This window comes from Siphateles boraxobius, unplaced genomic scaffold (assembly GCF_051911475.1).
Source record: "Siphateles boraxobius isolate OS27281-9 unplaced genomic scaffold, OSU_SipBor_1 9, whole genome shotgun sequence".
Taxonomy (NCBI): Eukaryota; Metazoa; Chordata; class Actinopteri; order Cypriniformes; family Leuciscidae; genus Siphateles; species Siphateles boraxobius.
In genome coordinates, this window is record NW_027509219.1 from 32,332,480 (window position 1) to 32,360,469 (window position 27,990).

The window sequence follows — 27,990 nt, forward strand, 5'->3', positions numbered from 1 at the left end:
CAAAACAATGCATCAGCCAAAAAAGTTTGACAGTCATTGTACCTTTGCACCTCAAATTGAATTAATCCTTGTACCAAGTGAAAGGGGTTTAATTTGTACACTTTAATTTTAATTTTATTTTAACTATTACACTGCTTTCCTTGTTTTTATGTAAATCAGGTTTTATTTAGTTTCATCAAATGCATTTATTCACTTAGACCAAATTTTATAAATTTTAATCGAACGTCTTTTTTACTATTTAAATCAAATATATATATATTTTTTATTTAAAATAATTTTATTATTTAAAATAATTTTATTTTAATCTAATGTATTAATTTAAATAAATGTTTTATTTAAATCAAATAATTTATTTTTTATATATTTTTCTTAACTTTTCCACTCCCTGGGACAGTAACATTCATTGTGTTACTGTATTGCAGTACATATTTAATTTTGTACATAGAGTAGGCTGTACTAATTTCAATTCAAATATATTTTTATGCTTTTTATATTTTAATACTATATAATTTATAATCATATAATATATATTTATATATTTTTAAATATATTAGGCTACGTTTTACTCCACTCCACTACATTTCAGAAAAACACACATTCCTCTCTGAGAGGTGACTGTTGATGTCCGATTCGTGATGAATCATTCGTTTGAGTCAATCATTTTTAATGAACCTATTGAACTCCTTCACAAATTGATTTGCACGGAATTATCATCATGAATTGGATTTTTCAAGCTAGGACTCGGTGATCCAGTTGGAAAGAGTCTTGAATCAACTCTCAGAATTGGTCATTTCTCACTCAAAATGATCAATGAACCGGGACTAACTCGGTTCGGACTCGAAACACGAGCGTGCGGAGCATTTGACATCTGATTCTTTTCAATGAACCTGTTGAATTGGTTCACTATTGCACTGAATGTTTTATTTGTGAACTGGGCTAATCCAATTTCCTCATTTATCAAACTACAACTCGCCGATTCAATGGTCCGGTCGGAATGAGTCTTGAATCAATGTTCAAATAACCTGACTAAATAACGATCCCAATCCCGAGAGCTCGAGTGTGCGGAGGATTTGACTTCCAAAGTGACGAATTTTTTTAACCAAGTCATATTTAGTTTATAAATGACTCTTGTTTATGTAAAAGAGTGAGTCGCTTAAGCTCATTGTGTTCAAAGTCATAATCACATAATTGATTTATCAGCCACTTTAATATTGCAAGTTTAATCTTTGATAGATATGAAAAAAGAAGAATTCCATTGGGGTTCACTGTGATGTGAGCTTGTCCTGGTCCAGATCATTAACAAAGCAGGTAAACACATTTCTGAACAGACTTTACACAACACATACCAAGATTGGACATTTTTATTTTGTCTGAAAGATGCAATATGCATCTAGAATGGTCTGTCACAAAACTACTTTGGTTTTACAAGATTTTTCGTTTGTTTTTGTTTAATCAAGTTACCTTATAGTACAGCAAAATGTGAATGAAAAATTTAATCTTAAACTCCTTGTTTTCAACATATTACAGTATTTTCCAGCTGAAATTATAATAAAAATGGACAAAGCCCGTTGTTTACAAATATTGCACACTGCAAGTTGCTTTTCGGCTGACAACTAATAAACGTTTAAATATACATTTCTGAATACATTCAGAAAAAATATAGGCAAATGACCAATCACATCAGGTACAGTATAAAATGGTTAAATACAAAAAGGCAAATTTTCAGATAAATGAAAATACTACAAATGAGCAAACACTTGCTTAGTTAACGGATAGCTCAAGATCGGTGAGGGTTCAGGGGTCATAGGTCAGGTTGGATGATCTGGACTGTGTCTAAAATCACATATTCCCTTGAGTAGGTACTTATTTTGAATAAATACTAACTTTGTGAGCACTAAAAGTATGTTCCATATAGTATAAATGTAATCCGGACGTACTACATTCACCCTGTTGTCATCAGTTGCGTCACTTCACCTCCATTCACAAATCCTCTCCCGTGGCCTCATGCGATAGTAAAGTGTCCATCGTATGCACACTTCAGGATCTCACCGGAACAAGTAGGTCATCTGGGTACTTTTTACCTACTCTTTTATGAGTGCTGTAAATTCGAACATACTTCATATGTCACATACTGTTTTTTGCCTTCTATATAGTAGGGAAGTATGTGATTTTGAACACAGCCCTGATGTGTACTAAGACATTGGGGTCAGAGAGGGTCGACCTTGAGGATGGTGTTTATGGAGGGCTGGATTATAGGCATTATCAGGGGGAGTTCTTTGCTGTTGGTGATTAGCTTGAATATTTATTTAGACGTTTTAAGGCTAAAGAAACAATCTAATTTTTAGTCCAGAGAGGGAAATGGCAGTGTCTCTGTGCAAGGACATAAAGCCCTGGTTTCCTGCGCTCATTCTGAAAGCTGATGGCTTTATGATGACGAGCGGTTTGGCTGTGCTGAATCATGTGATTTACAGCGGCCTCCAAAAGTCTGAAACGTGTGGCAATCAAAATCTAACTTAGCAAGTTCATTAGTAGTGACATTGATCATGTGACTCTTTGTACATTGAAGCACAAGGTGCTTTAGCTCATCACGTTTTGTTCATGTCAGCTTTCTTAACTCAAATTCTTATGCTGATCAGGGGCAGTGATTTGGGGGCCCTAATCAATTTCTGGTATGGGGCCCCAACACGCCAAACTGTGCACTCCCCTTTTTTTCAGTCAAAACTTCATCTCTAAATAAAAGGTCAAATATTAATTGTCAAATTGGTTTATACAGGCTTTTTGCTTATTGGTTAAGTCCGGCCCTGATTCTGATAGAACAATTCACAATGAAAACAATCTGATAAATAAATATATACACATTTCAACAGCATTCAAATTAAATCTAAAAAATTTTTTTTGGGGGAAACCAGTATCTATGTATACAATACCAAATTATTAAAATAAGATTGATCACATTCTTTTCTTGAAAAAAGTAGAAATTCCCTGAAGTTAACAGTTTTTTATTATAGAGGGGGAAGTAGAAAAGTTTTAAGATTTAAGAAAATGTTAAATAAAATGTAATAAAAAATAAAAAAATATGCAGAAGCATTTTGACTTGTATGGGATGTGTCCGAAATCACCCCCTATACCCTTAAAAAGTGCACTATTTGAGACAGCCATTGTTAGTGGTGTCCGAAACCATAGTGGACGTAATCGAGCGCACTCATCCAATCCCACAATGCACCACAATAACGAGTGTTCAACTGATGTACACTCAGCGGCTAGAGAATACCCATAATGCACTGTGAGAGTCAAGCGCGAATGAATTCCCGTGTCTGACCAGAAGATGGCGCCGCAGCTGAATCATCCATCCATCCTTTTTCTAAACTGGTCCAATGTAGCTACAGCATATCATACATGTATAAATTCCGTTTTAAATTGTATTAAATTGTTTAGTTATAGTTATAGTTATAGGTTATAGTTTCCATGAGAGAGTTCAAGATAAGTATTTTCTTCTTATTACTGGAGCTACAAGTTTTGTTTATTAAACAGCAAGCACAAACTGCAAAAGCGGCAGCCCTTCCGTCGTACTCAGTGTCGTCCTCGTTTTCATTCACTCCTTCAGGTGGACTATATTAGTGGAGTAATGTAGGGAATAGTGAATGAGGGAACAGGGGACGATTTCGAACACAGCCATAGTCTCAGACTTTCGGATCTCGCTGTACATGAAGAGCTAGTAAAGTGCTGCCAAACGGCTGTTGATAATTATCAGCTCTCGCATCAGCTTACAGTGAATGACGCTCATAATAGTGCATCAAATGATAATTATATTAGTGAACAGAGCTGCCTACAGTGTTAAAGGAACTCGATGTGTGCGATGGCAGTGATCACTATAGTTCAAGGAGAGACTGAAAGGACAGAGCGTTATGGTTTGCTTACGTCTTACATGTGAGTGTGCATGCCTGTGCACAGCGTCCGCCCAAAGCGGAGGTACATTCATTTTTCTTCAAGAACATTTAAGAACCTCATCGTACAAGAGTTACAGCCACAACCACTGACGGACGGAGCTAAATGTCACATTTAGTTCGCTGCTGTTTTAATATTTTTTTCCTAAAAATGAAGCTAAAACTCGCTCTCTGCTGATGAATTGTGTCCTAACCAGGTGCAACACGATTTCCACAATAAAACTCTTTATAGAAAGTGAAATGCAATAAGAATATAACCTATGTTTTCTGTAAATCTAAGCGGAACAAGATTTTGGACCAATGGGATTTTGCTGCGGGCGGGGCTACCGACCGAAAATCAAAAGCAGAATCTCTCATCGTGGCTGTTTAGGACCAACACTCTGATTGATATGATAGAGATAGTAAAGCGATGCGCTGTAAATCCTGTGTCGCTCCTGATTAGGACACGGTTTAATGTGAAACTGCACTACAGATTAAACAAACCGCCCCAGACAGCTAAAGCTCACATCAGGTTATTACAATATCAGCATTAATGCTAATACCAGTGATTACAATCAGAATACAAATCCTACATGGCAAAAAAGATATATGAATATAAGATCATTTCGTAAAAACGCACTAGTGCAGAGCGAGAGAGAGGAACAGAGGGGAAGGGAGAGGGACAACACAGGAAAACGGGATCTCCCATAGGAGAGGACAGGAGCAGGAGAATACGGGAATCTCTCTTAGAGAGTCTCACATAGTAGTTTCTACGATGGTGTGGGTGTGTTTGGTGAAGACGTGGATGCCGTTGGGGTCCAGAGGGTGAAGCAGCTCGCTGTTCTTCAGGCCGTACTCCTTCGGACGAGAGCTAGCGCCTCCTTTAACGGGCGCCGCCACCGCTTTGATCCGCTAAACACAGTGCATTACTTGATTTGAGTGCATTTTCAAGATTATTATCAAAATGAGCAATGCAGTGATAAAGAATTTAACATGATAACAGCTAATTATTTTTATGTTATGGCCTAGAATTTGAACGATGGATGATATTATAAATCTATTTTAAAAGTGCCTTTTTATTTCAGATTTAGTATAAACAGCAGTCACATTAAATCTAAAACTAAAAAAGAAGAAATACATGTAATGAACTCAAATTATAGAGGGAAGTAGAAAAGTCTGAATTCACTTTTTTTCTTAAAAATGAAGAGAATATTTAAGAAAAAGTTAAATAAAATTACAATAAAAATTACTTGTGTAATTAATTCGTTATTTTTTAAATCACACTACTTTATGTACAGTATATATATTTTCTACAAATATTTTTATAAAAGTATTTGTTTCTTTCAAATCATTCTAGGGGACACAAATGTTTCCCTAACTTCCCTAATCATCACATATATATTATACTTTCCTAATATAGGAGAATGATCAATAATGCCACTAGATGTGTATGTTATGTTGCTTTGCATAACAGTAAATCAATCTGACGTGTTTCATATACAGTATATGACCTTCTCACCTCTATCAGGGAGCCGTCTGATTGGATGATTTTGATGACGACCATCATCGGGATGCAAATCATAGAAGTCAGAGCAAGAACCCAACCCAATCCAACAGACCAATCAGGATACTTGTAAACCTTGTTATAGGTGAGTGGCTTGTACTTCACCAGTGAAAAGAAAAAACAACCCTGAAATAAAAAGATGTGAATAGTCACAACCTCTTGCTGGTGACCATATTTCTCAAGCATAAACTGCATTCACACACTTACCACACAGAGGACGGGTGTGATCAGCATCCAGCTCCATTTCATCCAGCTGTTGGGTCTGTAGCCGATCATGTCCTCTATAGCATCGTAGAAATTATCAGCCCCTACAAACGAACACATGCAGTCAGAATATATTCAAGAGTTGTATATTGATCATTAGTAACTGTACATCTCAACTCATTTTTTTGTAAATTTGGACTGCTGTCAGTACAGAGAACAATGACAAAAATCGGTTCTGCCTACACCGTGTTATCCTCTTAATAAAAATTTGCACCCTGTTGACTTAAATGGGGCAAGTTTTAAACCTGCTTTTAGCCTCTTAACATCCTTGATGTGTCATTACAAGTGCACAGCCATGTGAGTGATTTTATTCAGAGTGAACACGGTGCATCTGACTGCAGTAGATGTGAAAGATATGAATAAAAGTGATGTTAAATTCAGCCAGCTCAATCATTGGTAACTAAGTACCACCGCTCGCACTCAACAATCGACTACTGTGGACTTCGACCGAAAACAGGAAGTGAATACAGGTATGTGAGCTGGCTGAATTAACATCACTTTTTTTTATCACCGATTTTTGTCGTTGTTCTCTGTACTGACAGCACTCCAAATTTACAAAAAAATGAGCTCAATGTTAAAATTGACCAGAGTTCTCCTTTAAGGATCTAAGCACATGGTCTAAAGCGCACGACGCAAGCGCACTTAGGGCGAGTCCGAATCCACTTTTGCTAGTTTAACGAAGGGAAAAATGGTCAGCGCGCCCGGCGCATGGTCTAAAAGGATTGTCTCTATTCTCTTATTGAGTAATGGGTGTGTTTTGGCCATAACGTGCAATAAACTAATCAGAGTCTCATCTCCCATTCCCTTTAAGAGCCAGTTGCGCTCGCGCCATGGCGGATTTTCGCTATTTACATGATGGAATTTGCTAGCAGAAAGACTGAACGCTTCTTCTGAGAGCAAACGGATCTGCTCGTGCACGAGGTTAAAGCGCGCAAGCAGACCATCAATGGGAAAAGCCGGATTCCCACATATCTTTATGTACACAATAATAATCTTTTACATTGTAAACCTTTTATTTTTAATATTTGGCATGTACTGTATAAGCAGAGTGTACACACGTTTTGGACCAAATTCCAAATTCAAACTATCGGAGATTGTTGTTTCTCCCGCCAGCTCCTGCTCAGACTCGATGCTCACGCAGGTTGTCAGATTGAGGACATGCAACAGGAGTGAGCGCAATTGACAATGGAAGGGCGTAGAGACTTACGCAAGTTACTACGTAAGCTGATGAGTTGATTCATCCGCATTTTAATATGCTCCCGTTCACAGAGATTTTTAGATGGATGCCGAGGCTTTTTAGGTCAGGTAAGCCAGTTCGTTTGCTGGCTTCCATGGCTGCAAGGCATTGTGTTTTCCGCCAACTGGTAACCCTGGGTGTCGAAATACTATTGGGTAAATTGGCAGTGGGCAGATTCACACGGATCAAAACAAAAACAGACTTTCCGACACGGAACGCACATTTCAAAGTAAAATAACTGTATGAAACAAGTATGTGAACTTAGCATGTTTCCTAAATATTTGCAAACATTATGGTATTTTAATGCTTTACTACAGTCAAAAAATTACATACAGCAACTTTACATGATATTGAGCTGGCCAAAATGTTTTTCTCAACAATCAGCACTGAAAAACATGCTAATTTCGTGTGGGGCCAGTCATGACTAAAAAGAGAGATTTGATATAAGCCCAGAGGACTGATGTGATTATATAACACTAAATAAGATTATATAAAATCAATCTCAGTAAACACTGTTAGACTGTTGATTGAGTAACCTCATTGAGCTTAATGCACAGATCATAAGACGCATGAGCTCAGTATTTATGCTGTAAACACAGGTGACAGCAGCATCTGTTTTTAAAGAGACAGACACCCATGTAATAAGTAGAGCATATAGTAGAGTTGAGCCGGATACTCGGCTGAAACGAGTATCCGGTACGGATAAAGCACTTTTGCCGAGTACGAGTATAATACGAGTAATACGAGTCAATATCTGTGCTCGGATTGAATAAAAATCCTCATTGGGTAGCTGACTGTGTCTGCGTTCTGTGATAGACTAGTCACAACGCCCCTCCCCTACACGCATACAGATTTGATTTATTGTGCTGCTGTGTCCCGCTCTGCTCACTCACACACAGAACACTCTCTCCCTCTGTCTCTCCCTCAGTCACTCAGGTTCGCGGGTCTTTTTTCCGTTAACGTTTAGGGTTTCTTCAGCTTCAGGTTTGTTTTTTACTTCGGTTTGTAGTACACTTACTTATTAACCAGTAGAGTTCTGGTAAACGTGGGGTTTGTTCAGACGTGGTGCATGGTAGAATGCGACTCGCGTTGCGTCTCTGCCAGTCGGAGTTTTTTTTTTTTTTTTTAACCGTTTGTTTTACTTCATGCACTGAGTGTCTGACACTTTTTGCTGGATTTCATTAAAAAAATAAAGGAAGTAGTGGTATAAAACTATATTACAAATAAATTAGCTAGCAACACACACACACACTCTCTCTCTCTCTCTCTGCCGGTGATCTGAGTTTTTTTTTTAAACCGTCTGCTGGCTCTAACCAGTTTGTTTTTACTTCACGCACTGAGTGACACTTTCTTGCTGTATTTTATAAATAAAATAAAGGTAGTTGTGTTATAAATAATATTACAAATTAAGCTGCTACACTCACAAAAACACAAACACCCCCCCCCCCCCCTCTCATGATCAGTGATACAGAATAATGAGTAAATAGTTTTCTAATCAGCAATAAATAACAATTTCTGAACAACCCATATCAATTGCATGCTTAAAATACCATACCAAAGCCCCGCCCATTTCAAGACAACCTGACCCACTTCCGGGTTAAATCCCGCCCACTTCCGGGTTAGGCCCCGCCCAGTCCGAGTACAGATACAGATACAGATAATTCATATGGTTAACAGATACAGATACAGATACAGATAATGCTGTACTCGCTCATCCCTAGCATATAGTGTGTGTGTGTGTGTGTGTGTGTGTGTGTGTGTGTGTGTGTGTGTGTGTGTGTGTGTGTGTGTGTGTGTGTGTGTGTGTGTGTGTGTGTGTGTGTGTGTGAGAGATTGTTTACAGTGTGTTTGATTAAATGACTCTTAAAAGGTCACATGTCACATTCACACTCAACTACCTTTTAACCTCAGTTATTTTGTGATGATTTGTATATGTGAGTATGTGATGCAAAACATGTTAATGAGCTCTTTTATGTATCAACATGATGATTTTAGGTTCAAATGTACATACAATAGCGTTAATAAGAAGATACTTATGTTCACCATGGACGCATTTATTTGATCAAAAATATAGTAAAAAATGATAATATAATAACAATTTAACACAACCGTTTTCTATTTTAATATATTTTAAAATTAAGAATTCATTCTGTTACCAAAAACACCATAGCAATAATGTTTTTTTAAAATCCTGTAACTGGTCACCACTTAATTTTTTGCCCACATTAATTCAAAATATTTTGCCATTATGTCTTTCTAGAGGCCAGCATAGATTACTGAAACCTTATCTAGTGTGTATTTACCGTAAACCCAGGCTACTGCAACACATTCAAAGAATGCAACCCAGAGAAGGCACACACCGCTGGCGGCGTAGTAGTCAAACAGCTGGAAGACGTACATGCCACCCTGAGAGAGAGAGAGAGAGACATAGGAACATTCAGCATTCAGACACTGCAGGAGGGGTGAAATCCATATCGTTGACACTTACTTTAGTGACCATGGTGAGTCCCAGCAGGTAACTGATGACGCAGATAACAGCGATGAAGATTTCTCTCCGGTATCCCTTCCTTAGGAGGGATGGGTACAGGTCCACCAGCGAGGTGATCTGACCCTCCACTTCTACAAACTGTAGGGAGAAAACCCACACAAACATGTTGGAATTGGAATTAGTAAGTACTGTAACAGTGTTATTTGATTATTACTTATCTATTATATTTTTTTATTAATATTTCCTGTTATTTTGATATTTTCATTTTTTTATAATTATAAGAAGTAATTTTGACATTATATATATATATATATATATATATATATATATTGCTTTTTCTATATAATTTATTTATATTTCAGTTTTGCTTAAGTACAAGCCAAATTTAGCACTTAAACTTATTTTGAGTCTGTTTATTTTTTTTCTGTTTTCATTCTGGTCATTTTGTTATGGGCTTTTGACATTTTATTTGTTTAGAAAAAAACGTATTTGTTTGTTTAATTACTTCTATTTAAATTTTTCATTTAATATTTATATTTTATGTAAATTAATTTCAGCTTAATTTCAATTTATTTATTTAATATATAATATATATTTATGTAAAGCGGGTGAAATTACCGTTTGGTTACAACTAAACTAAATTAAAACTCTATTCTATCTATTCCATAAAAAAGCAAGGAATAGATCGCTTTTGTCACTTGTTGTGATATCATGCAGTGGCGTCATGCCCATTCAAAGTGATTTTTGATTTTTCGTCCCTGATAATTTTTTTGTCACAACTTTATTCCTATTATGCGCCATAATACCAGAGCCTACAACGACTCAAATGTATTCTTCTGGATGTGTAATAAATCAGTAAGCATCAGCCCGCCCCTTTTTCCTAATATGGTGTCTGTGTATATCAAATCTATAGCGCTACGTGCGTTGCGCTCTAGAATCTTTACTGTGTATGTTCAAGCAACTCACACTCACTCGTCTCGCACGTTTATATTACATTTGATTTGGTTGTTGTACCTTTAATGTAAGATCGTTCTTAGGTCACATACCAATTTAAAATCATAACAAAAAACCTGCAATAGTACTTTTTTTAAAATCATGTTTAGTAGGCCTAAGTGTACAGTAAGTGTGTGTGTAAACATCATTTAATGAAGTAGACTTCAAAAGCTTTTGAATTTGAACTTACAGTTCTTTCATCAACCTGTCTTTTACTTAAACTTACAAAATAGATACTTTAACTTAGTCCTCAGATAGAGGAGGGTTGCTGCTAGCTCCGTTAAGGTATTTCTGTCCCTCCCAAACTGCATTGAAATGGTATGTTTAGCAGCCAGAATTTAAAAATTTTCAGGGGGAGAAACCCGCTAACCCCTCCTAACATGATCCATTTCACCCGTCAGAAAACAATTTCAACGTCTCAGATTGTGCCCCCCCAGAAATTTGGCTTGCATGACGCCCCTGATATCATGTGTCTAATTAAGGCCTGGAATGACAATAAAATTATAAAGATGTATTCATACTGACAAGTAAATTACAGAACAAAGCGACCATTTAATCTTATGCAAATGAGAAGTGATGTTATTTGGACAATACCAACGTTTGTGAAACATAGGTCATGTGATACATTGGATACTGCAGTCCAGTGCAGACGCCTACTAGTGACCAACAGTACAGCATTGTTAGTTTTTACACAGTTTTTGTTTTAATCATAGTTTTCTATACTGACTGTAGGAAGGCCAAAAATGCATAATAACAATTTTTTCCCCAATTTTTTTTAGTTTAGTCTTGAGAAATTTTGTTTTAATTAACTGTTTTGTTGTTGTATCTTTTTTGAATAATAAAATGTTGTAGTGGTAGTGACACTTATTACTGTATGAAAAAACAGTATAGGTAAAATAGGCTGAGGAGTAGGAAAGAAGTACCCGGATGGCCTACTACTTCCAGCGAGATTCTGAAGTGTGCATACGATGGACACTTTACTGTCCCATGAGGCTACAGGAGAGGATTTGTGAATGACAGTGAAGCGACAAAACTAATAATGACAACAGGGCGAAATGTAGTACGTAAGGATTACATTCGTACTACACACATTCATATATAGAACATACTTTTTTTGCAGTTGTGAAGTAATTACTTGAAAATTACTTGTTCAAAATAAGTGCCTACTCAAGAGAGTATGCAGTTTGGGAAGCAGCCTTGATTTTTTTTTTTTTTTTGGATCTGCTAGAATAGGTTTTCATGCTTGAATGTTCAAAAACATTTTCAAATATTTGTTGCAGCTCCTCTCTTCCCAGTCTGTCAGTAACGCTCAGTTTAGTTCCTGTCTCTGTGAAGCCCCTCCTTCCGAAAAGCTCTCTGATTGGTCGGCTGGACCAGTATGTTGTGGTTGGTCAACCATTTCGAGCATGTTTGGGAAATGTCCTGCCACTTACATAATAGTGAGTTTCAACACACAACCTATTCAACACAACCAGGCCCCGGCGGGAATTATTTAAATGCGGAATATTGTGACGGGTTTGTTTCTCGAAGAAAACTCGAGACTACGATGTAGGCGTTTCAGGGATTAACTCCCTTTAGAGTGACTTTGTGCTATGTAACTTTGCAGACCTTTTTCATGCCCAAACAGCAACATTACACACTAAAGAAAGTTGAAAATGTAACAAAAAGCATAAAGGTCCTCTTTAAACCAAAATACCCTTCGCTAATGCACATTTTGACAGATAAACACTGCTTTACAGGGACAAGCCTCTTGGGAGTCATCTGAGGTTGTGTTTTAATGAATGAACAATGGTGACAGCTTATGGATCAGGTCACCACCTCATTTGGCCCTGAATTGTGGAAAATATGAGGGTTTATAATTATTTTTATTGCCCACTGGTGAGTGAATGACATTCATAACAATGGCAAACTTATTTATGTCCTGTTGTTGCTCTTAGTGTCTGTGTGTGTGTGTGTGTGTGTGTGTGTGTGCGTGTGTGTGTGATGTAGGTGTAATTTCACACACACATATGCAAAAGTAAATGTGATCCATCACACGTTGGCTTTTCAGCAAGTCATATGAGACTGGAATAACTTCACTGTCTCGTGATATGTGTGTGTGAGGGTGTGTTTGTGGGAGGCAGCCTGAAATATAGCAGTGTAATTCCTCAACGCTGGCTCACAGCCGCAGAAAGATGATGTTTCACATGAGGACGGAACACTATGCTGTATAGTTATGATCTTCTGGCTTAACCATCTCAATGTTTGCGGTCTTTCATTCCAATACCAGGACACCCATATGTCACACCACGCAGAGGATTGCTTTTTTATAGCTCTGGAGACTTACTGGAGTTCTCAATTATGTTTTGGTGTTAACTTTATCTTAGATGTTTTTCTTAAAGAAATAGAAAAGAAAAATATATTTTTTATTATGCAGAAGAAAGAAAGTCATTCAGGTCTGTAAGGATATTAGTGGGATTAAATGAATTATTTTTGGGTGAACTATCCCTTAAATTTAAGAGCAACGGGAAGTTTAGGTGTGTGTTTGTGTTGATCTAACCTGACTGTCTAGGCCCAGCAGCAGAAGCATTATGAAGAAAAGTATCGCCCAGACCGTCGGCAGTGGCATCATTGTAACGGCCTTTGGATACGCGATGAAGGCCAGACCTGGACCTGAGAGTCACAGAAGTAATTCATGTGAGTGTATATACATATATATATATATACAGTATCTCACAAAAGTGAGTACACCCCTCACATTTCATCAAACATTCTAGTATACGTTCTCAAGGGACAATACTATAGAAATGAAACTTGGATATATTTTAGAGAAGTCAATGTGCTGCTTGTATAACAGTATTTACTGTCCTCTGGAAATAACTCAACATACAGCCATTATTGTCAAATTAGCTGCCAACAAAAGTGAGTACACCCTAAGCGATAATAGCTGTACTTCGTTTAACCATGCAAAGCCACATGCTCTATTTATCATGTTCATGTTTTTGTCTGCTTGACAGGACCATACAAATTTGTGTATCTTGTATTAGAGCAGTTAATTATATAACATATATATATATATATATATATATATATATATATATATATATATATATATATATATTTGTATTTATATATATATTTGCATTTATATATATATGTAGGGCTTGTCATTGACTTTTTTGCTCACCAGCCACTGTGGCTAGTGGTTTTGCAAACTTACTAGCCACTCAACATTTTCACTGGCCAGAATTTTGACATCGATTCCATGGGAAAAAACTGCCATATAGATATTTTTAATATTATCTTATAATTTGGCAGCGGATATATTAGGCTGAGCTGTCACTTTACGACCTGAGGCACGGATCCACTATACTGTTACACATGTGTTTTCTTTCTCAACTGTTTACATTCACCTAAAACATAAATGACTGTGTTTACGTGAATACTCGTCAAGACCGGCATTTTGACATTATTTTGTGTGTATTTGACTGTTTAAGCGCAATAAGCAGCGAAAAAAAACTCAATTTAGTACTGACAGGCGGCTTTATGTGGGTGCACTTTAGATGTGAGCATAAAATCTGTGGGAATGGGTAAAATTATACGCAATGCACGCAATCCGCCAAAATTCAAGCCATGTAACAATAAAAGCCATGAGAAAATAAAAAAGAGTGTGAAGGGAAGTTTGTGTGTCAATTCGCTATCGGATATGAGAGAGCAAGAAAGCGCAGTTGGTATTGTGTATATATATATATCATATATCACTTCCTCTCATTGAAAGAATTCCTTGTGAGCAGATTTGGTGACCTTTGACCCTGAGGATTACCTGACTCGGCCACGTCTGCGATGGCCACGCCCTGCTCCTGTGCCATGAACCCCAGGACAGAGAAAATGGCAAAGCCTGACACAAAACTGGTACCGCTGTTCAGGCACCCGAGCAGCATGCAGTCCCTAAACACACACACACACACACACACACACACACACACACACACACACACACACACACACACACACACACACACACACACACACAATGTTTGAGTAATAAATAGATACAGCATATAGATATAGACATATAAAACATGCATTTACAATTATAACAAACAACAACAGGCCCTCACCTGTAACAATTATACTTGTACTTGTTGTAGCTTCCCAGTGATGTCATTGCACCGAGACAAATAGCATATGAGAAAAAGATCTGCGTGCCTGCATCAATCCACACCTAAATCAGTCCACAGAGAGAGAGAGAGAGAGAGAGAGAGAGAAAGATAGCACTTTCCTTCAGATGAAGAATAACAATGTACAGAGATTTTTCTCTCTCTGTCTCTCTACCTCAGGGTCCTTTAGGCGGGTCAGATCAGGGTAAAGGTAGAACTTGATGCCCTCGGCGGCACCAGGCAGAGTCACACCACGAACCAGCAGCACAATCAGCATGAGGAAGGGAAACGTCGCTGTGAAATAAACCACCTACACACAGAGAGAGAAAAGGGCAGAGCGTTCATGGATTTCCATTATTAAAATAAAATAATTATACACCTACAGAAAGCAATCCATATCCATGAAATGAAGGCTTGTGAAAGTGCACATTGACCTTTTTCCACGAAACACGAGTAGATTTCTGTGTAATTCGTTTGCCACAAAATCATTCTTTTATTAGTCATTCTTTTTATTTACACAGAAATCAGTTCTGCTCGTGTTTAATGAATGAGGCTCAGTGTGTGTCCATGATTATGATCCTACAGAGTTTCTAGATCATGTGCACCACTAAAATGTCTCTGTTTTAATTTAGATGACTGTGTAAAGCCTTGATTATCTTTGGATGTCTTATGACAGCTGGGGTGTTTCACATGATGTGCTTGTATTTCAATTAGAAATACAATAAAATCAAACATTTGTTTGTGGTTTTTAGTTCATGTCCATTAGCTTTGAATTCATCTATACATTATCATTCATGGTATTTTATAAAATAAATACCTTATATTCATCAAAGAATCTTTGAAAAAGTCACTGATTCCACAAAAATATTAAGCAGCTCAACTGTTTTTAACATTCATAAATAATAATAAATGTTTCTTGAGCAGTAAATCAGTTGAAGGATCATGTGAAGCTGAAGACTGGAGTGATGATGCTGAAAATGCAGCTTTGCATCACAGGAATAACTTACATTTTAAAATATATTCAAATAGAAAATAGTTATTTTAAATGGAAATAATATTAAACAATATTTTGGTTTTTACTGTATTTTTTATCAAATAAATTCACCCCAAGACTCAAAAGTTTGTGGACAGTAAGAAAAGTCTTACTGACCACAAACTTTTGAATGGTTTTACTTAGCAAAGCAGATGCATTTAAAATACACAGGCTTTCTCTTCCAGGAAAATGGGCTAAAAATATATTTTTATTTATTGTACATGCGATGGCCTTCAATATGGCCATGTTCCTACTTTCTGTTAAAATAGGGAAAAAGGCAATAGCAAAAGAAAACTGTGCTTGTGCAAGTATCTATTGAGTTGTGCGCATATTTTTACTTGCTTACTGCAAATATGCATGTTGCATTGTGTGTGTTAGCATGTTAAATTTGGAGTATTCCAAGTAAACAGGAATCCAATAATCTCATATAAATTAGGGCTCCACAATATTGGGGAAAAAATGAGATTGCAATATTTTGTTTTTCTGCTATATATATTGAGATATGAAAATTTTACCAGATGACTTGAATAGCTCTATTTGGAAAGAATGAATCATTCTAGAAAAGTGAGGTGATTTTGTAGCGGAGTGCATCTTCATAGAAAATAACCAAATTACAAGCATAGATGTATACAAGAGAACAAAGATACAAATGAATTAAACTTACTTTATGTTTTTCAGGCAAGTCTAACAGTATTTAGGTACAGAACTTAAATAATTAAATGCAAAACAACACTGCATAGTCTTCACTGTATACATTAAATATAATATTCATTGTTGAAGCAACAAGAATTTTGTCTTTTGTTGTGTGATTAACATTAATGACAGATGGCAACAGATATATTAGGCTACTATTACTTTAAGAGCTAATGCACTGATCCAATATAATGATACACATCCAATTTTGTTTTAAATAATTTTTAGACAATTTTGCATCAAAAAGAAGATAAAAGGAACTGAATTTGCTGGTCTGAATTGAGTTTGTGGTCACGTCTTCTTGCGCTTGGATGCTTTCAAGTCACTTGGATGTTTAAACTGACAGGACTTGCAAATGATAAACTTTCACTCAATGTTAGAAAACTTTGCTATTAATCCGTGAATCACATGCATTCTGAACCATATAGCCTGGTCCATACGGATCACGGATCAACTACGACTCCTACTATCCTGCTATCGCGATGTTGATGCTGAAATTATCTCGTGCAGCTCTAATATCAATCATACAGAACTATATCTGACCATATTATTGTTCTTAGCTACTTCTGTAATCAGATATATGGTAACATCCAAAGGAACCAAGGCTTTACAGCAAGGTTATAGGAACTACCTGATAATATGGTTAATATTATAAAGAAATATAATATGCGTGCCGAATATTATAAAACCTATCAGCTTGAATCATAAATATGAATTATGCAAAGTCTGATTTATTGAAAGAATAAGGTTTATGCACTCACGTAACCAGCAAGCTTCTACTTGGTCATTTTATGTGTTCGGCTATAATTTGCGCTCATAAAATATAATGATCACTTTCCAAAATGTGGGGGTGCAAACTTCGACATTTCTAAAAGTGTAATGCTTGCTTTTTGAAAATGAGTCACTTTTCTCGTCCTCTCCCTCACCTTGCCGGTGGATTTGACTCCTTTCCAGATGCAGAAGAAGCAGACGATCCAGACGGCCAGCAGACACAACGCCAGCTCCCACTTCAGACCGCCGACCTCGTCGATCCCTGAAGAGATGCTGAGGACGTTCCTCCTACAGACGATATCAGAGTGGTGAGAACGGGCGTAGAGCGTCCGTCCCGGACACACACCCGCGCACGATACTCACTCCCAGAATTCGGTGACCGGCGAGGTGAAGTTGACAGTGTTGGTGGAGAGCCAGAGGGTTTTGTTCTTGCGGACGGTGTCCTCCACACAGTTCTCCGTGTTCCAGCTGTGCTTGCAGCGGGCCCAGGGCAGCTCGTGCTGGAAACACTGCAGAAGGTAGTACAGACCCCACGCCAGGATCACGATGTAGTAGATGTTCAGCAGGGACACGATCACCACTGAGGCGTAGCCGATTCCTGTCAAACATTTACTTTCTTAACATGGTCTGACTGTTCACAGTTCGTCAGTGATTATTCAAAATTATACAAACAAAAAGAAATTGTTAAATGATAAATCAATTGTATTGTGCTGCTTCATTTTTTGTGGAAACTGATACTTTTTTTTCAGGAATGAATAGAAAGTTCAAAAAGACAGCATTTATTTGAAACAGAAATATTGTGTAACATAAAAGTCTTTACTGTCACTTTTGTTCGATTTAATGCATCCTTGATAAATAAAAGAATCAATTTCTTTCAAATAAATATTAAAACAGGAAAAAAAACTTGGAGTCGTTTATATAAACTATATGTACTACTACTATAATACTAATACCCTGAACTGGAAAATTTGGTTTTGGTAGATTATCGGTTCACGTGCCGACAGGCGCTAGCTATGTCACGTCACATTTAAAAGCGCCAAAACGGTATTTATTGTTTGAATTTCGTAATAAAATTGACAGAATCTCAGGATCTGAGACCTGAGAATTGGTTTCATATCAAAAGTAACCTGTCGCGGTGTCCTCTTTGCAGCGTGTGAAAAGGGTCAATTGCGTGAGTCTCATGGTGAATGCGTGAGAGTTGGCAGCTCTGAGACATTGTAACAATACAAAGTGGGTTGAAAATTGGTGAAGTTACACTTTGATTGGACTACCAGCTAACTAACTTATTCTCGGAGCAATCTGTAGTGCTGTACTGGAACTAAGAGTATACTAACAACACAGATTAACATTAAAACATTAATCTGCCAGGATTAGAGCTGGTCATAAATGATAAGACAAGCATCGACTTGCACAGCATGTAACTTGCCACTCTTTGTGTTACAGACATGAGTGATATCTCAAATCATGCGCCTTGTTAAAGGAGAGGTGCCACATCTAAGCAGACCGGAGCACAGTGTGAGACTTTATGAGACAGACCCACTGTGTTCTCATTCTTTTAATGAGTCAAACACAGCTGAAACGACTCTTCACCTGTCGCTCTGACACATCTGCATCTGAAATTGTATTTTTCTAGGGTTGAGGGCAGTCAAAGGGCTGAAAGCCAGTTTTATGCTATAATTAATACAAGTGCCACAAGCTCGTTCTGCGGTGCCAGGAGCTCACTGTGACAGCTGACAACAGAATGCCAAACGTGCGTTTGAGTATATGCAAGAGCAGGACCTAATTTGTAGATGTATGTGTGCGCTCAAGAGAGATCAGTCAGCTGCCGCTGATGCTAAGAACATAATCATTGGGTGAAAGGGGACAATGGGCTCACGGTGTAAGAAATAACACTGGTATGTGCTAAATAAAACCCATCCACGTGAGCGATGTGCCTGTGCATGTGTGTATAAAGAGGTCAGAGGCCAAAAAATAAAAATATCCTCTAAGACAGGGTTTATCAAACTGATTGGGTGCTAGGCGGTCTGTGGAAAAGTTGTAATAAATAAATAAATAAAAATCGGATTAATCTAATCTTTTATTAATTGAATAAAATAAAAAGTTTATTTAAATAAAATTGTATTTAAATAACTGAACAATAAATTAATAAATTAATATTATTAAAATAAATTGATTAAAATAAATAAAAACATCTGATTAAAATAAATATTTCATTTAAATATCATTTTCATTTATTTCTTTTAATCAAATGTTAAAATAACTACATAAATAAAAACATTTGATTTTGAGAAATGTAAAAATAAATAAATAAAAAATAAGTGACTAAAACATAAACTGATTAAAATTGATTAAAATAAAAAAATATTAAAATGAATTTGATTTAAATAAATAATAAACTAATGCATTACACAGTACCGTACTACAGTAAGTAGAAAAAAATGCAATAATGTAATTTAATAGAAAGTAAAGATTTTACAAATTTATAATATTATTTTTCACAGTATTAATTAGGTCCTAATACATGAAAACGGCATCTAAGAAACTCCTCCTATTCCTTCTCATCCTAACACAACCGAGCGGCACCGGAGGACATCCCATCGAAAGCATCTCAGTCACCTCTCACGGCTGTTGCCATGGAGACCAGAAGACGTGCCCAAATGCGGAGCGGGGTGTTAGTCAAAGCACTCTGAAGCAGAGAGCGGCGGAAAGCAAACAAATTATGGGGAATTAAACGCACATGTAGTGTGTATGTATGAGTGACCCACATACTGCTCACACACATGCAGAATCGAAACACGACGACGCATCTGAAAAGAACACAGCGTCTTCCAGTGTTGCTTAGAAACCACAGACGATTCTGAAAACAGGTCAAGAGTGAATATCAGTTTAACAAGCCACCTCAGCAGCCAATCAGACTCGAAGCGCATCACAGTAACGGCCATGTTGATTGGTCGAAGCTGGATAACCAGTGTGTGTGTGTGTGTGTGTGTGTGTGGGGTGGGGGAGGTGGTCATGAAATATGACTTATGCTGATTAAAATGTGCTTGAGCCCAATGAGTCATTAAATATCATCAAAGTCAGACCTGTCTCGTCCTCCCCCTCATTCTCTCTATCTCTCTCTTGATCCCTCTATTTGTCTCACCAGTGAAAATGGGGCAGAGTTTCCCCCAGCAGGTGATTCCTCCCTCAGAGGTGAACTGGCCGAGCGCCACCTCCAGAAAGAAGACAGGTAACCCTCCGCCAAACAGAAATATGAAGTAGGGAATGAGAAATGCACCTGGAAAAACAACAACAGGTAAAACCAGGAAGAGACCAGTTTAAATTACTATTATAGTATTCAACAGTGTCACAGATGTTATTGGTAGTTTAACTTGTATTAAAGCTAAAACCAGTGTTGTTATTGTTAACTAAACCTAATAAAAATTGTTTTAAGCTGAAATAACAGCGAAGATCGCACTGTGCACAAACAGAAAGAAACATTCAGGAGCTCTATGGGCCCTATTTTAACGATCTGAAACGCAAGTATCAAACGCAAAACGCAAGTAACTTTGTGGGCGGATCTCTGCTGGATCTCTGCGCTGTTGCTATTATACCGGCGGGATAAATGACTTTTGTGCACAACGCAAATCTAAAATGGGTTGGTCTGAAGTTGCTACATTGCTCATAGGTGTGGTTTGGGCGTAACGTGAAATAAACCAATCAGAGCGTCATCTCACATTCCCTTTAAAAGCTGTTCCATGGCGGACTGCTATTATAATGGGGGATTTGCCAGGTGCACGCCGGAAGCAGTTCACAGCCGAGGAGACCGACGTTCTCGTCAGGGCTGTAAAAGACAGAGAAGTTACATTGTATGTGGATGGGAGAAACCCGCCAAAATTATCTTTGGTTAAACAGGAATATAATAATTTGGGTAAATGTGTAAGCTAGATTTATGCCTATTTTTTCACATCTTCATGGACACCACAATGATTTCCCTCGTGTGGTAATATTTTCCCTTGTAATTATGTATGGTTTGCAAAAATGGGAAATGCTGCGTCTGTGTAAATGAGAGAAATGTATGAGCGTTGTGCACACGCTACATTATGGCCAAGCATGCGCCCTTAAAATAGCATCTGAATAACGCGCCACTGACTTTAGACTCGGTTTTTCCTGGTCTGTGGCGGAATTGTTTTCTGAAACTGCATAATAGCACCAGGGAACACAAGTTCATTCCCTAATTTACCGACGTGCGTCTGTGGAGGGAAAAGTCTGCTGTGCGTCGGGTGCAAAATAGGAATGAAACATGCGTCGGTGTACAAAGTCAATTCCGCTGGGTGCACGATAGGGCTCTATATGTGTGTGGGCAGTGCGATCTTCGCTGTCTGTGTGCGACTGACAGTAACGTATGTGTGTGTGTGCTTCAATGAAAACAACGCATTAATATAGAATGGGGATTAAACTGACTGGAACTACCTGTGCATTAAACGGCTTTATAGCACACCTTCCAGCCAATCAGAATCGAGTATTCAGACAGACCATGGTATAATCTTAAATATTAACTTATTAAGATTAGAAATGTTGCCTTAGCAACTAACTAAAACAAAAAAATTGAAGAACTCAAATTACTACAACTAACACTGAAATAAAAATTAAAGGTAGATAGAAATATAAAAAATAATACAATGACAAAAGCACATAAAATAACTGAATAACTGAAAATATAAAAATAAAAATTCAAATTAATAAATATAATAATAAATACTATAAATAGTATAATATAGTTTTTAATACATTTTCATTAGCACAACACAGAATATAATACATTAATATGTTAAATACTTAACAAAATATTCTGCAATGAGCTCAAAGGTATTAATGTCACAAGCTCTTATTTGCATGTGACATATTTACAGTTCACAAAGACTGAAAAGTGTTATCTTTGTTGTCATATTACAGATGGAAACACTCACCTCCGCCATTCTTGTAGCAGAGGTACGGGAAACGCCAAACGTTGCCTAAACCAACAAAACCTCCGGCCACAGAGAGCACGAAATCCAGCTTGCTGGCCCATTTCTCCCGCTGTGGTGCTCTGCCCTCCGCCTCGTCTTCCGGACGCGTGCCGGGACTCTTGCCAGGAGACGGCTTCAGTGTGTCCTTATGGAAGTCTTTGAGACACTGCAACTTCTCCTTCTGTGCCATACTGAGTACCAGAAAGAGAGAGCGGAAGGGGTTGAGAATGATATACAGTACCTATCAAAAGTTTGATAGAGACTTTGAAGAAATGAATACTGTGCAAGGATGCATTACAGTAAATTGATCACAAGTCACAGTAAAGAAAGACATTTATAATTTTACAACAGAAAATGCTGTTCTTTTAAACCGTCTATTTATCAAAGAAACCTGAAAAAAATATATCACGGTTTCAGCAAAAATATCATGTAGCACAACTGTTTTTAACATAATAATTGATAATAATCAGAAATGTTTCTTGAGCAGCAAATCAGCATATTAGAATGATTTCTGAAGGATCATGTGACACTGAAGACTGGAGTAATGATGCTGAATATTCAGCTTTGCATCACAGGAATAAATTACATTTGAACATATATTCAAATAGAAAACAATTATTTTGAATTGTAATAATATTTCACAATATTACAGTTTTTTTATCAAAGAAATGCAGCCTTGGGGAACAGAAGAGACTCCAAATCAATTAAAAAAACTTCATGGACCACAAATTTTTGGCAGTGGTGTATCATTTATATGTGTGTGATTCATCTGGATTCAGCTTTATGAAGACCCACAAGGGAAGAATAAGTAAATAAGCAGAAAGTTTGAGCTATAAAACATAACATCCTCTGAGACTGTGCAAAACATGCACTGTTATATAAGACAGATCTAGAAGCCAGAGCTCAAAAAATCGTCAAATCTCAATGCTGATTGCTCAAAGCTTATGCAAAAACATCCCTAGGACTTATTTCAATAACACAGTAGCCTCAAAATCAAACATGTATACAACTCAGATTACATTTCACGTAAAGTGAACGATGCAGCTACATACAGAAAACCATTCAATGTTTGTGGTTTCCACACAAACACCAGTATATAGTGTTTCATGGCCTGTCTTTAATCAGAGTAAGACATGAGCTCTGAAATGCGAGTCAGGCTGGCAGGAAGCTGATGCAGTCTGATATCCTGTTTGAAACTCACACTAATAACTCAAACACAGACGCTGATAAACTAACTCACTCCATTACACATGTCACTCCATTTGCATATATATTTTTATTAGTAGGAGGTAAGCACATGACTAGCATGCTGCTTTTTACTTCCTTCTCTCTTAAAATATAACGGTTCTTTATAGCATTGATGGTTCCATTAAGAACCTTTAACATCCATAGAACCTTTCCATTGCACAAAAGGTTCTTTCTAGTAGAGAAAGTTCTTTAGATTTTTTAATGTTCTTTATACTAATGAAAAAGTTGGTTCTTTTAAGAACCAATCACTTGAAAGGTTCTTTAGGAATTCAACTAAAAACGGTTCTTCTGTTGCATTGCCAAAGGAGAACACCTTTCTCCTTTGGGGAGATTTATTTTTAAGAGTGTATCAGGAGTTATCTAAGCGCACTGACTCCGAATTATGGAACAACCTTCTGATGAAGCCTAGACAGATAAGACAAATGATATGATCAGCATAATGCAAAGTTGAGTTGAAAATGCATATGAATTTGAAAATGTCTTGGTAATTTCTTGGTCTCTCTTTTGCTTTACTGACAGCAGCACTGGAGCTTTCCCAGACAGCCGCATAGTGTCGGCCCAGATCCGGCCCACATCTGGCACACGTGGAATCCACACATACCAGATGTGAGCCGGAAAAGAAACCCGACACTATGCTGCTGTCTGGTTTCTCCAGCATAATTTGAGAGGATCCAAAGAGCATCTTGATCTGAAATTTACTTAGATTTAATTAGTGATCTTGAAAAAGTGCAGAATATTAAATATTTCTAATTCATTCTATGTTTCTTGGTTTAACAGTTTTCAAAATTGCGAAAACTTGTTTTGATTGTAAATTCGATTTTGAATCCCAATGTAGACTAATCTTAATAACTACTATGTTATGTGTAATTAGGTTCCGGCAAACTATAATCACAAAAATTCTGTTATTTCATCTGAACAAGAAGCAGTGTGTCAGTATTGTAAGCAATGTCAAACACTGAGATGTGCGCCCTCACATTCCTCTGGTGTGTGGGCCAAAAAGTTAGATCAGTAAAACACCATAATAATAAACTTACACTGAACTGAGTTGAATAATGACACTACTGTCTGTCTTCTGCTTTATAGCTGAAAGTTTTTCAAAACTGATGAAGTTTGCAACATCGACATTGTTATTGAACTGAATTGAAGCGACATTGAACTGACGAGCTGAATAAAGACATTACAGTCTTCAGTAGAGCCGCTTTTAGCTGAACTGAACTTGTTTCATAATGAATGAACTTTAGGGTGTTTTCACACTTAGCAGGTTTAGTTGGATTAAAATGAACCCTGGTGCGATTGCTGTTAGTGCGGTTCATTTGAATAAGTGTGAACGCTACCACCTGAACCCTGGTGCGCACCAAACAAGCGGACTGAGACGCTGAAAAGATGGGTCTCCGTCCGCTTCCAAATGAACTGTGGTGCAGTTGAATGTAATATGAACTCAACATGGACCAAAGACATGTTAACGAACCAAAAACAGGACATGATATCACAGGATGTGACCCTGAAAAGGACAATGCTCAAGCATACCCGTTTTTTCTCGTCATAGTCACGATGTTGCCCATCACAGTTCTGTACAGGCACCAGAACCGCGTCTCCTGACAGCAAATCTGCGATTGTGTGTGTGACGGAGCGATTCCTGACGCTGTTTTGACTCCTTTACACATTTTACAAGCTCTTCACGAGTTCTCTGCTGGTCAAAATAACATCATATGTAGGCTACACACATACAGCGAGCGCATTTAGCCCAAAACACAGCATTGTTTTGGAAGTTCGACAAGTCCCGTCGCAAAATATACTGTACGTCATAAAAGCCATCTTTTTTGTTTTTTATCTTTAGGTTTGGTTTTAAAAATGCCAGTGTGAACGCAACCTGGACTAAATATATAATTTTCTTTTTTGGTCCGGACCAAAAGGACCAAGGGAATCAAACAACAACTGTGAACACACCCTCACACTGAACTGACTTGCATTTCATCATTCATTTCCTGGTTATGTTGTGAAGCTGCTTTGAAACTGTTTCTGTTGTATAAAGCGCTTTAAAAATAAAGGTGACTTGACAGATTTGTCAGAGACTCAAAAGAGCACAAACTGACTCCGAACGCTAGACAATGCCCTTTGTTGTGCCAGTGTAGATTTGGCCATGAGCAAAGAAATATTTGCAGGTTCACTGCTCCGCTATCTCAGCCACCATCAGCCTCTTTCAATCTTGACCCCAATAATGACCTTCTAAACATGCCCAGACCTCTCATTAGCCTTGATATAGATAAACAATGAGAGCTCACTATCAAAACAAGCTATGCAAATGCATGTTTAATCAACCAGTGTCAAGAGCATAGAAGAATGAGACAACGTATCAGAAGGCCACAAGCTGAGACATAACGTTGTCTGGATATTCAAATGTTTAAAACCCCTGAAGGTTATAAATTACACTCTTTATACTAACTATCAAGTATGAAACATAATATCGGATGTATTCAAATACACAAAGGAATGGGGATAAAAGCTTTAATGCTCTAATGTCCATTTATATTTGAACGCCAAACCTCATAAAGCAAATGGGATATGTTATAAACAGAAACAACGACATTTACTCTTACGCCATCAGACACTATGAAGTTCATTGTTGTCTCATCATTCCAACAGTGATTTACCTTTTTAAGTATGAGCAGAAAACGTTGCCAACTTTGTACAACATCGGTAAAGGTTAGGGATTAAAAAAAGAACCAGTTGTAAAACATGGTGCAATTATATGACCTTTTTTTTTTACATGGTACCATTGCACTTCTATTGCATATTGGTAACACCTTATCTTACATGAGCAGAAAATGTCCTTGTTACATATGTTACATGTACTTACCATAATAACAGTAAAGTAAGTACATGTTGTTAATTTATAATACTCAGTACTTAAATATATAATTACACTGTAACAGTGACACCTTTAAATAAAGTGTAACCACATATTGTAATACCTTGGTACTCTTTGAAGTACATGAATATGACAATCATAATCAAGTGTGTGGCACTGCCACAGTATTGATGGCGGCACAAATATATCAAGCAGTGAAGACAAGCACTGCATGTCATGCTTAAATCTAAACCTGTCTGTAGTCTCAAAATGAAACCTGAATAATATCACGCACGTGCCCTAATTTTCCGGCTCGCGCTCCTAATGAAATTACATTTTTTTGAGTGTTTAATTTGGAAACCCGTGCTACGGATTCGTAATAAATTATAATTCCCAAACAAATTTTTATTCCAAGTTTGCATGATACACAGACATGGTATGAGCCAGAGTAAAAGATGAACATGCATTTGTGAACCAATTATGTCTCTAATGCATATCCATCACCGGGGTTTTTTGCATTTACCACACCAACAGGCCAATGGACATGATAAGAAGTAAAAATCGTGACCATGTCCCAATAACCTACATTGTGTCTGACAAACCCACATGACAGGTTTGAGAGCGATCCATCTCCAGCGATGTCAGTGTTTACATGCACGAACAGTGCCGAATAAATTTACATTAACCTACATTGTATTGATCGGTTAAAGCACGCGCTATGAGGATGATGCTCTGTGATGGTCCTGAGGGTGCTGTCAGTCACCTAAGATGTATTAGACTGGTACACTGTTAACCAGTACTTAAAATTCAGCTTTAATTATGATGCATCTAAAATAAATTGTTATGCATTTAATATTTAATGACACTGATCTTGCAAAGCATGTGAGAGCACTTAGGCAGAAAGAACATTTGTGCGCAACAACTAAGACACAAAGCTTCAAAACAATGCATGCCAGAAACCTGAAATATAGGGGTAATGTAGGCTATTTGTAAAAAAATTAAAAAATATTTTCCTATTTAGAACTGTTGAATGGTAAACTATTTAAAGTCTTTATTTTTAAATCAAATTTTTTTAAATAAAAAAAGACTATGTATCTGTCTTAGAAATAAACGAGTTCTTGAAACATAAATCAGATGTACACATAAAGATGCGCTTAATCAACCGCCACTGTCATGATGGCTGCAAGGTGTCACTCACCTGACAATGCAATTTATTGCTCAAGCCTGTCCGAGTCTCTTGTTCTTTTGTCTTCTTTCTTGTGGTGAGTCTACAAAGCAAGGGTAATAATCTTTACGCCCTCTCCCCCCGACTTCTGTCTTATATGGGAGCGCATGTAATAACGGAGAGAGTGGAAAAACACCAGGCTCTCGTGCAACAGGAGTGTTTCTTAAAGAGACAAGCACACGCTCGCTTCACATCGCTCGGCGTCGCGAGCGTCGCGCCATTGGGCGTCAATTATGTTGCTTGGTAATAAGAGTTTACCAGACACCACCAGGGGGCACAGAAAGCTGTAACCTACATCGAGTCTCATTAAAACATCATGGGGTTTTTTAGTCTAATTTTAAACACGCTTGAATCTATTATATTTCAATGATTGGTAGGCTACCTGACATAATAATGTAAATTATTTCAAGCAATTTCTATAAAATGATTCCGGAAAATCCTCATCCAGTTAATCACAAACAACTGTGATAAGTCCATGGTTACCAGCGAAGAAAAAAGTAACAGGTATCACGTGACTGTTTAAAGGCTGGTTCAGCAGTGCAGTGATGTGTTCTACAATTTAATTTACTCCTGAAT

At 37.3% G+C, this 27,990-nt stretch overlaps 1 protein-coding gene across 1 annotated transcript; it reads right to left on the bottom strand.

The window, feature by feature from the left end:
• Positions 1–1,347: 1,347 nt before the first annotated feature.
• On the bottom strand, positions 1,348–27,786 carry slc6a6a (solute carrier family 6 member 6a). Its single transcript, XM_077223870.1, has 14 exons — positions 27,388–27,786; positions 22,055–22,284; positions 20,248–20,382; positions 17,469–17,703; positions 17,261–17,393; positions 14,784–14,918; positions 14,570–14,673; positions 14,272–14,396; positions 13,009–13,121; positions 9,477–9,614; positions 9,292–9,394; positions 5,695–5,795; positions 5,443–5,613; positions 1,348–4,835 (listed from the first exon to the last, which is right to left on the bottom strand). Exons 2-14 carry the CDS (start codon positions 22,281–22,283, stop codon positions 4,680–4,682), a joined length of 1,878 nt encoding a protein of 625 aa, XP_077079985.1. The 5' UTR covers position 22,284; positions 27,388–27,786; the 3' UTR covers positions 1,348–4,679.
• Positions 27,787–27,990: the final 204 nt, after the last annotated feature.

What these genes read in the sequence shown, in the direction of transcription:
- slc6a6a (XM_077223870.1), bottom strand. Translation starts at nt 22,283, where the DNA reads ATGGCACAGAAGGAGAAGTTGCAGTGTCTCAAAGACTTCCATAAGGAC. An exon ending in GAGTCAAATCCACCGGCAAG is followed by an intron (nt 14,919 to 17,260) that starts GTGAGGGAGAGG and finishes CTCTGTGTGTAG; the next exon opens with GTGGTTTATTTCACAGCGAC. An exon ending in TCACACCCGTCCTCTGTGTG is followed by an intron (nt 5,614 to 5,694) that starts GTAAGTGTGTGA and finishes TTTTTATTTCAG; the next exon opens with GGTTGTTTTTTCTTTTCACT.